General features: G+C 42.4%; 1 protein-coding gene across 1 annotated transcript in view; it reads left to right on the top strand.

Moving 5' to 3' along the window:
- The window catches only part of PTCHD1 (patched domain containing 1), a 50,323-nt gene extending 39,831 nt beyond the window's left edge, over nucleotides 1-10,492 (top strand). The window contains exon 3 of the mRNA XM_039222364.1: nucleotides 8,838-10,492. Coding sequence (XP_039078295.1) covers nucleotides 8,838-10,492 — 1,655 coding nt within the window. The remainder of the gene's footprint in view (nucleotides 1-8,837) is intronic.
- The last annotated feature ends 2,008 nt before the right edge of the window (nucleotides 10,493-12,500 follow it).

The following is a 12,500-nucleotide window of genomic DNA, read 5'->3' as shown; positions in this document are numbered from 1 at the left end:
TGAGCTGAGAAGAGGCTTGAGAAAACAAATCCAGCAACTGGAGTGCCACAACTCCACAGAGACTGAGTATCACTGAACTGTACGTCAGAGTTCAGTTCACAAAAGTCTGGCATTTGCGGTGAAAGAGACCAAGCACTGCAGGTACCCAATACTCCCTTGTTGGCAATTTGTGAAGAGTGTTACATGCATTGATTTGATGGCGGTTTTCCCTGCTGACAGTCGGTATGCAACCTTTCTGTACATTTTCAGCCCAAAGACATCTCACATTACTTAGTCACAACATGAAAGGAAGCTATGCATTTTAGTAGCTAAGGCCCATTTGCAATAAATACTTTGCACCACGTAATGGGTGCTTCACATGCTCATAAAGCCAACAGTGCCTGGATTTAGGATGGTTACCCTTCTGTACTGCACAGATAAACTCTTCATTCTCAGAATTCGATTGTAAAATGAAATACAGGCAAGGGCATGTTTGCAAATGTTCCATTTAGGGCCAGTGTTTAATTCTGGATTTTTGACGACCAGTCCTAAAATGCCAATAAATACTTCAAATGACCAAGGAGAAATGCAGTGCTAAGGGTTTTTGCACTAGGAGTCAATAAGCTGTTTGTCCTGTTTTAAAATCTGCCTGTCTATACCATAAAATGGCTATGCTTAAGTTAAGATTTAAGCAAAACTTCTTGATTCTCTGTTATATAAATACAATATCAAATAAAAATTTAAAACTACATGGCCTCACTTAGAAGGAAAAGTATCTTATACAACATCTCTAGTATACAGACATTTCCTTGGCCAACAACAGGTCTATAATGCAATAAACATTACATTTAAAATTCAACAAACTAAACATTCTCAGTGTGATGCCGGTCACATAAGGCCAGATCCAGCCAAATGCCAAAATGGCAGAAGATTTAGAATGGAAAATTTTAAGACCACGTGTGTCAAGCAGTATTAACCTGACAAAATTCCAGAATAGGAAAGAATTTGGATAAACTCTGAGAGTTCACCATAATGGGATGTGACTGTGTGATTCTAGCCAAGACGATACGTGACATCTCTGGCAATAAGAATATATCCTACACAGATGAATCATTTTGGCAATGATGTAAGCATAGATACATCATGATTTAGAATGTTTTTAATCAGTGTCATGCATATTAGACAATCCCACTTCTGCCAAAACCCTTGTCCATATGAGTCACATCAGTATATTTAGAGCTGAAATCCTTAACGGTCTACAGCATTATAAATGCCCATTGACATTTTTTAGTTACTATAAACTTGAAGAAGAGTTTATTTCATCCCTACCCCTTCTGCATAAAGTAATATCCTTTCTTTCCAAATTATATTAACGCCAGGTACAGAGGTACTTGAACTGCCATTTGTAAACATATGACACTCATCATTTTAATCCTTTATAGAACTTCCTTTAAAGGATGAGAATTTACACCATTGTCCTACAGTTGGCTATGGTTTCAGAAACTGGCATAGATTTTTTGCATGCAAGCTCTCCTTACAGGCCTACTACTTCCACAGCTTTCCTGGCCAGATGCAAATCAGGAAGGGAATGGAATCTGGAGAATCTTTGGGATTTTGAGACAGTCAAATGCCACATCCAGGGTACCCTCTTCCTTCTGACTTATCAAGCCAGGCCAATCAAATTCGAGGATGGGAAGGGAAGAAAGGACGTAATTAAGTGCTAGGAGGAGAATAATAGCAGGCATGTTTGGTTCCTTTCAGGTATAGTCTAAGATTATCTGTATTTAGCAGAAACCAGAAGATCAGGTTCAATTCTCTAAGAATTCATTCTCACTTGATGCCACCTGGATTATGGTGTGGTATTGCAGTATACGAAGCTCAGGCTTCTAAAGAGGTAAAAGTTCTTGGGCAGGAAATTGAGTTTGGAGAAATCAGAATTCCTAATTATTTTTGCTCTAAACTGAAGCAAACCTGAAAGGTTTGAGTATTCTGATATATTTCCTTTTATTTTCCTTAAGGTGGGGCTCAAAGCTCATGTCACATGCTTTACTGTCTGAGCCAGCCAGGTGCCCCATTCTGGTATATTTCTAAAGTCATGAGACAACATGGGGGGGAGGGAATCAGCCAAATAATAAAGTCCAAACCATATGAAATTGCCACTAGACAGCTGTTTTTTATCTCAAAACTGGTACCAATATATAACCATTTTTTTTTAACTCCAAAGTGATCATTTCTCATAGTTCAACCCAATACATTAATGTAGAGGTCCATTATTTGCAACAATATGACAATGTACATGATGGAGTAGAATACTGTGGAAATACTCTGCTTGGATATAAATCATGAACTGGTTCAGTAATTTCTAGGGGAAATAAACCTGGTTTTATTAAGGGTTTAATCTTGCCCAGTTTTGTTAACATCTGATTAAGAGAGTAATTACATAAAATATTTTCAAAGTTTTTCCCCTGAGTATCTTTTTATAATGCATGATGGGTCATCTGGGGATTAATTTACAAGGAGATTGTGTAATCTAGGTTTGTGGGTAGTTCTCACCCTTTTATTATGCTCTACCAACCGTAGTACAGTATGGGGTAGTTGAGAAGAAATAGGTTTGGGGAGATGGAACAAATCACGTTTTATTGTTCTCTTCTTAGCCTTAAAGGAGAATGAGAACAGGACTGAGGGGGCAGGTCCAGGAAGGCACAGTGTCCTGTCAGCGCTCAGTAAGGCGGAGGAGTACGATGACACTTCCTCTTTGACCCAGGCCTGCTGGTATACTCTGGGTGGTCTGACCACCTAGTCTAGGGAATGGGGAAATGGCAGATTCTACAGAAGTCAGGGAGCAGGAGGCAACATCAGGACACTGAGCTGGTAAAAACGGACCATAAAGAAAAAAAACTCAGTTTGGTGTTGCATTTGGACCAGCATCTCAGAAAGTCACTACCGGGGCAAGGTAGCATGGACCACGTGGGTCTACGGAGCTCACAGTGCAAGCAGATTCACAGTCACTGGTGAGGAAACCCTGCATTTCACCTAGGCTACTTTAGCAGCCAAGAACCAAACTGTAGACGGAACATGAGAGAGGCATTCTAGCCTCTTCTCTGCACCAATGGTATAGCAGCACTAGCATTTCTCATCTTCATCAGTACGATAAATTTCAGCCTACTGATAAACACATACACATTGGGTGTGTATGTGTGTGTGTGCATAATCTTGGTGCATAATATATATCACCTTAGCTATATTCTATGTACTGTGATGTATTATGCAATCAGTTCATGTGCATATACATGTATTTCATGTGTTTATAACATTATGTAGTGCATATTGTTTTAATATTTGAATATACATATACTATCTATTTATATATTACATAGTGTACATTCACACATTTTATAAATACATAAAACACGTCTGAACAGGATATGACATATATGCATATATTTATATATTACATAGTTTTCTCTATCAAAAGATATTACACAATGACCATAGCATATACAGTGGGCCCCATTTATACACACTGATTTTATATAGTGCATGCACATGCACATACACACTGTATCTAAATACCTTTCTTCCAACAAGAAAGAGCTATTAGCATATTCGTTTCCTGGACTCTTATTTGCAGCTCTCTAATGAAGGAAAAAGCATTTTGCAGATTAAAACCCAATGCACACTGTGACAAGTCTCCGGTAGAAGGCGTAAGATGTGTGTATTTGCCCTGCCTGATGTGTGCATCCATCTTAAACAGAGTACATCTTCCTTTACTCTCACTCTTAACTGTGACACAAAACAGGCGGTGATAAACCAAACAATTCGGCATAGAAAGTAAATGTTTATAACTGGCAAAGTGTAAATGTAACTCAATTAATGAACTCTCCCTGAAAATAGATGTTACTTAACCCAGACAAACATACACTTTACATTTCTTCACAAAGAAACAAAAATCATGAATTTATGTGGATGTCACTGAAAGAAAAGCATTTTATAAACATGAGCTACTTAGTGAACCTCATCTAAGAATAAAATTTGTTTTAAGCAGATTTTGCTCATGCATTCATTATACTCTGGATTTTCTAGAAGAATGAAGTAATTTTATTTCCACATATGAAATCTGGTACTGCCCAGGCATGCTGTAAATGGCATCATTGTCTCCCAGTATTAAATGTTTTCACCCTGAAACTAAAAGATCATCCATTAGCAAGCCATCCCGTTTCACCTCCTATTGTCTCAGCTATTCCTTGTTTTTAGGAACTCAGATGAGGAAATCCTGCTAGTATGGAAGAGGTGAAAACGTGATCAGCCTCTGTGCTGTGTGTGTGTCGGGGAAGGCACGGGAATCTGGACCTAGGGAAAATCAGCCTTACAGAATTCAGATGTACAAGATAGATCAATTAGCTGGCGATTATCCATTGACAGAAAATTAATAAACAAACCACCCAGACTGCCTCTGATAGCAAAACCATGAAATACCTGAAAAACTATGATTCATTTTATGAACAGCTCTCCAGAAGTCCATCTACTGGGTAAACTCTCAACAATTCATTGGTGGATTCCTACGTTAGTGGATTGATTGTAAACAGCCCTGAAGGCTTTGGTCAGGCCCCAGAAAAGGGTCTGGGTGAGGGTGAGATTTAATCCGTGAGTGTTTCTGAGACTCACCCCCAAGTGACTGGAGGATTAGCCAGGTGAGGTCTCGCCACCGTTAGTGCTGTAAACCACTTGTACTGCTTTTTCTCATCACTGGCCCCAAAGCCTGAAAGTCAAGCTCACGTAAAGATATAAAATCACTTGGAAAAGAAGGAAAAATATTAGCTTAAATCCTCGAGTATTTGATTGTACTAGATGACAATCCCAGAGCCTACTGCTAATAAAATATAAATTGCACTCCTGATACAAACCGTACCTGAACAGTGGTGAAGAGCTCTGCGGTCCCTCATCCCAGGACATGGATAACAGCCCCCGTTGCCTCAAAGCCTTCACTCATGACTAATGAGAACTTGAGCCTGGATGTGTATCTTAACACATAGTGATACGCACGGAATATACAGACATGCGATGTACGGAAACAGAAACAAACATCTTGCCTATGCTTTCAAAAGAAAGCTTCTTTACCTTAAGAATTTGATAGAATCAATATGCAGTGTTTAACTGTTTCCTTTGGCAACTCTTCAGCCTTAAATACTGTGACTGTAAGAGAGGGAATGGCCTGGGATATTGGTCGGCTCCCGGCGCACTCACCATCACACAGTCTTTACTTCCAAGTCTTGGGCTGTGGACCTGCCATGGCGATGTTGAGCCTTGACTCCTGTTACCACCACAGGGCCTCTGGTCACCAAAGGCTGAGTCTGTTTGGAACTTCATGTTTCGGTAGTTCCCTATATGAGTGCTGCTACCAGGGAATGCTGGTGAACAGGCTTGGGACACTGGAGGTTAGATAATGGTCCCTTGCCGAAACGATGCTTTGAGCCAATGACAGAGGTCAGATTTAGTAGAAAGGCTTAGAGACTTCCAACTTCATAGAGAAAATGTAAAAACTAGAGTGCAAAGAAGACAGCAATATTTTTGCTTTTAAAGCACCTTTTAAAAATAGGGGAAATGACAGCCAAACCTCAGAAAAGTATCCTCAATCCACACGCACTGTTTGCCTGCCTCTGTAAACTCTGGCCTCAGAGTCCTGCTTGCTAGACCCCAGTCCCAAAGTTGAGAGAGTGGTGGATGATGGCGAGGCTAAAGAAGGGAGGCATGCACTGAGAGAGGAGAGTGAAGAGGAACAGAACCTACCTGAATCTTTCTTCCCTGCCTTTCCTTGATTTCCCCTGGCCTGCTTCTGAAGTGGCTACAAAAGATACAGCCAGCACTGGCTGTGAAGGAAACAGTGAAGGATTTAATCTCTGTGAAATCCACCTACCTGTAATTTCCTCCTCACTGCCTCCCCATCTCCAGCCTCTGTCCTACCCCCAGACCTAAGGCAAGCTTCTTCAGGAGACCACTGTCCCAGAGGGGTTTGCATTTCTAAGAATATCCTTGAAAGCCCAAACCAAAGGGGATGTGGCTATATTTATGGGCTGGGCGGGCATTCTGGGGCATTGAGGGAGTAGGCAAGGTGTTCCCCAGGTCTAGGGCTTCTGGAATATGACTTCTCTTGAGTCCAGGCCAGAAAACAGAGACCCCATAGTTCAGCGTTCCTTGAGGGTAACAGACCCTCAAATGACCTCTTCAACAGAACTTGAGAAACAGAACTTGTGGCTTGAGAAACAAGAAAATCTGCCTTATCAGGAATGATGGCGGGGGCATTTGGAAGCAAGACCGACAAAGACTAGCAACAAATTGAGTGACCAGGTAGAGCAGGTGCTTTGTCAGGGCCTCCTCTTCTTGCCTCTGAGTGCCCGCACGCACACCTCTGGCACAAGAGGAATGAAGGAAAGGCATAGTTTCCAAGAGCCCCTCAGAATAAAATTAAAATTCTCTCTGGAGCTGCCCCCAAGACCAAGAACCTATGCAAGGAGAGTCAGGACTTGATAAAAATGACCAAACTATAGAAGGACAAGGCATTGAAAATGCAACAACAGAACTCAGGAGCCAAGCTAACAGCCTCGTTCCACCTTCCCTTGAGTTTGATTATTTTCATTCTGGACCTTCGAGCCTCACTGTCTTCACCTAATAGTTCTGTTAATTCCAATTCCTTTCCTCAGTGAGCCTCTAAGATTACTCAACAGCATGGTAAGAAATGGAGTCTTATGGTATTTTTTAATAATATTTTTTTTTATATAATTAAAATATTATTTTAATTTTTAAATAAATAAAAAAAAAAAAAAAAAAAAAAAAAATGACTGCAGAACAGATTTCACTTAAATTCTACTCCATGACTAATTTTAATCCTGCTCTATGCTTCCTTACATTCTTCCCATATTTAATGACTCAGTACTAAAGCCCTGTTTTAAAACATTTTTCTGGTTTCTAGCAAGTAAATACTAGAAAAAACCTGCCATTTGCCATCTTCAGTGGAGCTCCAAAGTGTGTCTTACCCCTGAAAACCTGGTCTACATGGCCACAGATGACACGGTCAGCACTGTTCCCCCGGCGTGCAGATGCCTCGGGGGTATTAATCCTCTTTTTACTCTCACTGTCCTAGAATGGTTCACTTTTCATCGAAGGTCGGTCAGTCCTCCCTGAGCACAATGTGGAAACACACTTAATAAATAGTTTTCCCTCCCGAGACTAGATGTTAGCTTTCTGAAACATAATTAGCAGGAGGGCAGTCAAAGAGTGCATGTTTTACTGCACGTCTGGGGAGTTTCGGTGTCTCCAATTTAATAGGGACCACGGTACTAGTTATCAAATTGACAGTCTCGACCTGACCTCTAAAAGTGGCAGTAGAAGGATGCCTAGTAAATTAAGATAAATGCCAAATCCTTTGGAGGAAACAGGTCTATATCACGACTATGAAACGGGCATTCAGGTTTGAGACCGAGCAAGACTTCACAATCAGGATATAAACGCAGGCCTGAGCACAAGGGAAGATGTTCACCCAGTTATTGTGCACACAGATAACAGTGACTCACTTCACCCAGCATTACGCTTGGCTGGAGATTTTAAATTCCTTTTTAAAAACAAGACTGTCGTACCACCAGGTAAAGATTTTATTATCCTCAATAACGGGACTGAACATGCCAAGGCACAGACGCAAAAGATGAGATCTGCTGATGCCAGTGCCAAGACAGGGGTTCCTGAAAGCCACAACAGGTCACTTTTGCTGGGCTTTCTGATGTTATAGTGGCCTGGGAACCCACGGAGAGGCATAGGGCAAGTGTCTGTCTCCAACCAGGAGAGGTGGGAGTAGTCAAGCTAGATCAAGCCTCAAGCAGTAGAACGGAGTCAAAACGTGAGCATGTACCGTGCTTCCACTATTCCAGGGTTACTGGAATACTAACCAAGGAGACAGAGGCACTGAGTACTGACGGAAAGAGGTGACTGATCAGCCTCTCTCCCTCAGAGGCCATTGCCACATAGTGCAGAGAAGCCAGCACAGTTACCCCCTGCTTGATGCGTCATCTATGAACAAGCAAAATTGGTCAAACAGGTCTCTGAAGACAAAATGCAAGCCCTACACCTACAAGCCAAATTTTAATTTTTATCAGTTGCAGGGAGGGCTCATGTGAATTGTGTTCCATCTTCCATCTTTCCTGTTCACTCCAACTCATTCCTACCTATTGTGCTTCCCTCTGTGTCTCAGATTTAGCACTTCTTGAACTGATGCTTGGAGGGTGGGGGAAGAGGCTATTGGTTTAGTTTCCTGTCAAAGCTCAAATTAAATACATGGCCTCTTTCTCCCTAAAGCACTCCACCTGGCCAAACTCAAATGAGGCGATGAGATATTCAGAGGCCTCTGCCCACTCCCTGCCTTCCTCCATGCTAACTTCCAGCCAGACTTGGGGGGAGGACAAGCCAAGGGATGAATGGCCAAGAGCCTTCTCTGGAGTGTTCCACCAACCAAGGCAAACAAAACTGCAAGCTGCACCACCAGCCCTAAACTAGCACCGTATATAGTCCCCAAGAGACAGATGCAAGTCTCCTCGGCTTTTTGTAGGCAAAAGTCCACTCCGCATTCTTCAGCCAGAAGGGAACGTGAAGGTCTTAGCTCCTCTCTCCCCCCTTTCACTAGCCATTCACATTGAGGATTCGCAAAAACACAGGTCCCTCTTCCACAGAAGAAATCAGTAGCATTGACCTGTCACCACCAGGGTTGGATAGATTTCCCTTGACCCAGTAGACCCCCATAACCAAGTTGGTTCCCCTCTTGAAAGACAGCAGTCTTTTCAACTTTTGATCTGGTCTTTTTCTGCCCCCCTCAGGTCATGGATTATATGGGACTTTTGAAATGTTATCCTCCTGGAGGAAAACTAGAGAAGACCAACATGTTAAAGAGAGAACTGCAGCAGTCTATGCAGACTCCATGCTCTCCTTTTCTCTCACCACTGCCATGTACCTGGTCACCTTTGGCATAGGGGCCAGCCCTTTCACGAACATTGAGGCAGCCAGGATTTTCTGCTGCAATTCCTGTATTGCAATCTTCTTCAACTACCTCTATGTACTCTCGTTTTATGGTTCCAGCCTGGTATTCACTGGCTACATAGAAAACAATTACCAGCATAGTATCTTCTGTAGAAAAGTCCCAAAGCCCGAGGCATTGCAGGAGAAGCCGGCATGGTACAGGTTTCTCCTGACAGCCAGATTCAGCGAGGACACAACTGATGGCGAGGAAGCGAACACTTACGAGAGTCACCTATTGGTATGTTTCCTCAAACGCTATTACTGTGACTGGATAACCAACACCTATGTCAAGCCTTTTGTAGTTCTCTTTTACCTTATTTATATTTCCTTTGCCTTAATGGGCTATCTGCAGGTCAGTGAAGGGTCAGACCTTAGTAACATCGTAGCAACCGCAACGCAAACCATCGAGTACACTACTGCCCAGCAAAAGTACTTTAGTAACTACAGTCCAGTGATTGGGTTTTACATATACGAGTCAATAGAGTACTGGAACACTAGCGTCCAAGAAGATGTGCTAGAATACACCAAGGGGTTTGTGCGGATATCCTGGTTTGAGAGCTACTTAAATTACCTTCGGAAACTCAATGTGTCCACTGGCTTGCCTAAGAAAAATTTCACAGACATGTTGAGAAATTCCTTCCTGAAAGCTCCCCAATTTTCACATTTTCAAGAGGACATCATCTTCTCTAAAAAGTACAATGATGAGGTTGATGTAGTGGCCTCCAGAATGTTTCTGGTGGCCAAGACCATGGAAACTAACAGAGAAGAACTCTATGATCTCCTGGAGACCCTCAGGAGACTTTCTGTCACCTCCAAGGTGAAGTTCATTGTCTTCAACCCGTCCTTCGTGTATATGGATCGATATGCCTCCTCTCTGGGAGCCCCCCTGCACAACTCCTGCATCAGTGCTTTGTTCCTGCTCTTCTTCTCGGCATTCCTGGTGGCAGATGCTCTGATTAACGTCTGGCTCACTCTCACGGTGGTGTCCGTGGAGTTTGGAGTTATAGGTTTCATGACATTATGGAAAGTAGAACTGGACTGCATTTCTGTGCTCTGCTTAATCTATGGAATTAACTACACAATTGATAACTGTGCTCCACTGTTATCCACATTCGTTCTGGGCAAGGATTTCACAAGAACTAAGTGGGTAAAAAATGCCCTGGAAGTGCATGGGGTAGCTATTTTACAGAGTTACCTCTGCTATCTTGTTGGTCTGATTCCTCTCGCAGCTGTGCCTTCAAATCTGACCTGTACACTGTTCAGGTGCTTGTTTTTAATAGCATTTGTCACCTTCTTTCACTGCTTTGCCATTTTACCTGTGATACTGACTTTCCTGCCACCCTCGAAGAAAAAAAGGAAAGAGAAGAAAAACCCTGAAAACCGGGAGGAAATTGAATGTGTGGAAATGGTGGATATTGACAGTACCCGAGTGGTTGACCAAATTACAACAGTGTGATAGAGTCTCTGCTTGTTATATTTTCACCCTAGGTCTTATTGAGAGCAAAGAGATTATGTTACTGAAACAAATTCAAAGTTGTTCTTTCTTTTTTAAGTATAAGAAACAGACATTGCCAAAGTAAAGGACAAGGGGGGAAATGGGCATTGCATATCTCCAGTCTTTAAAACAAAAGGACTGTTACCAGAAAGATTTACACACACACACACACACACACACACACACACACACATACACACAGTCTTAAACTAAGATCAAATAGAAGAAAGCTTATTAGCAAGCAGAATCCTATTTTATTCACACTGCAGATGTTGCTGGTATTGTGACAAAAACCTACTGATTGAAAGGTCAGCTGCCAAGGCAGAAATAGCTTTAAGCATTGTTCAAACAATAAAGCTTCCAGAACTTCTGCAGAGCAGTAGCTCCAGGCAGGGTCTGTGGTTTGAGGTCTTAGCTGTCTCATCTAGCTCCCCAGCACCCCAAGGAGATGCTTTCAAAAGTTCTGGCTGGCAAAAACAAGCGAGAACCTTGGAAGTGACACACAGTAGAGTGGCCATCACCCACGGAGTGAAATTGAGTGATCTCTAAATTCACCCAGGTGAGGCAGTTTTGTTGTCTCAAATGAATTGATCATATCACTCCATCAGTATATTTTCAACGTGTGTATGATTTGGTTAATACACCTTTAAACCAATGACAGCTCCAGCATCGCGGAGTTGGGGCGATTCTATTTTGGAATATCTTGTTGCGTGTCACCAAATGGATGTGCTTTATTAGTTACAGCTCTTGGCAGGAGGCTCTGAGTACCCCAAACAACAGAGCCAAACCCAAATACCTGGCACGATGGAGGAAAATCAGGTGTCTACTTGAACCCAGAAACAGCGTCTCCATTTTAACAAAAATATATGGCCAGCTGGTACAGCTGTTTGCAGTCTGACCCTACATGCAGTTTTTGCGTGGATGCCCAGAAACAACATCTGCCTACGCATAGCTGAGGAAGGAGAAATGAACACTGAAATGGTTATCTGCCATAGCTTTCAACTAGTAGAGCCGGTCTGCCTTCACAATGACACATGGCTGCTCAGAGACACAGAGCAGAAAAGAAAGTTCTCCGGTCAGTGTAATCCTGAAACAAAGAAAATGTTGAGAAGCGCAGGCAGGGAGATGAATGACTGAAGGGGAGACATATGGAAATGACCGGAAGATGTAATCACCAATACCAAGTATCACTGGTGATGGTCAAACGTTCCTGCTAAGCTGGCTGCACTTTCATCTTCCTGGTACCGCTCCCCCCCACCACACACACACACACACGCACACACACACACACACACACACACACACATACCTTTGCTGGCGCCCCTCTAATGCACTGCACGGCCCTTCTGTACATTAATGAACCTAGTTTATACTGTTTATACTGTTGATTGCCGTATCCACAGGCTCTAAAAAGAAACAGCTTGATTGGAAGAGGCTGTGTATGTTGTCCCAGTTCCCTGCATTTCTTTATGTCTATAAAAATGAAGCTAACTCCTGGTCACATTTGAGGCAAATGTCTGCAGTATTTTTCCCTTTTAGAGATGTAGCTTATTTAGACATCTATAGTGGTAAGCATTTCCCAAAAGCACCTTTGCTCTCTGGACCTTAGCGGACGTACTGTGCAACTTCCCCATCCTCCGCAGAGGAGGAGACCGAGACCTAGGAGAAACAAGCGACTCGGCCAGGGTCACACCACTAGAGGGTTTCCATCATTTTAGCATGCCTAACACAGGGCAGGCCACTTTTAGATTTTCCCTTAAGAGGGCTATTACTCCCTTCAAAGTACATTTCCAAGGAAAGAACATAGGACTTTACTGGCCACAAGGCAGACTTTTTTTTTTTTTTTTAATGTCTGGGTATGTTTGGGATTTAGGTTTGCCATTGTCTTTCCAAACAGCAAAAATGCCCAAATGATTCAGATGTAACTGCACCAAGTGCAAATCTGTGCTTTCTATTTCATGTACTGTTG

The sequence above is a fragment of the Hyaena hyaena genome, unplaced genomic scaffold (genome assembly GCF_003009895.1).
Source record: "Hyaena hyaena isolate Hyena2069 unplaced genomic scaffold, ASM300989v1 scaffold_1112, whole genome shotgun sequence".
In the NCBI taxonomy this organism is placed as follows: Eukaryota; Metazoa; Chordata; class Mammalia; order Carnivora; family Hyaenidae; genus Hyaena; species Hyaena hyaena.
Note: the sequence above shows the minus strand (reverse complement) of the source record. Positions and strands in the feature narration are given on the sequence as shown.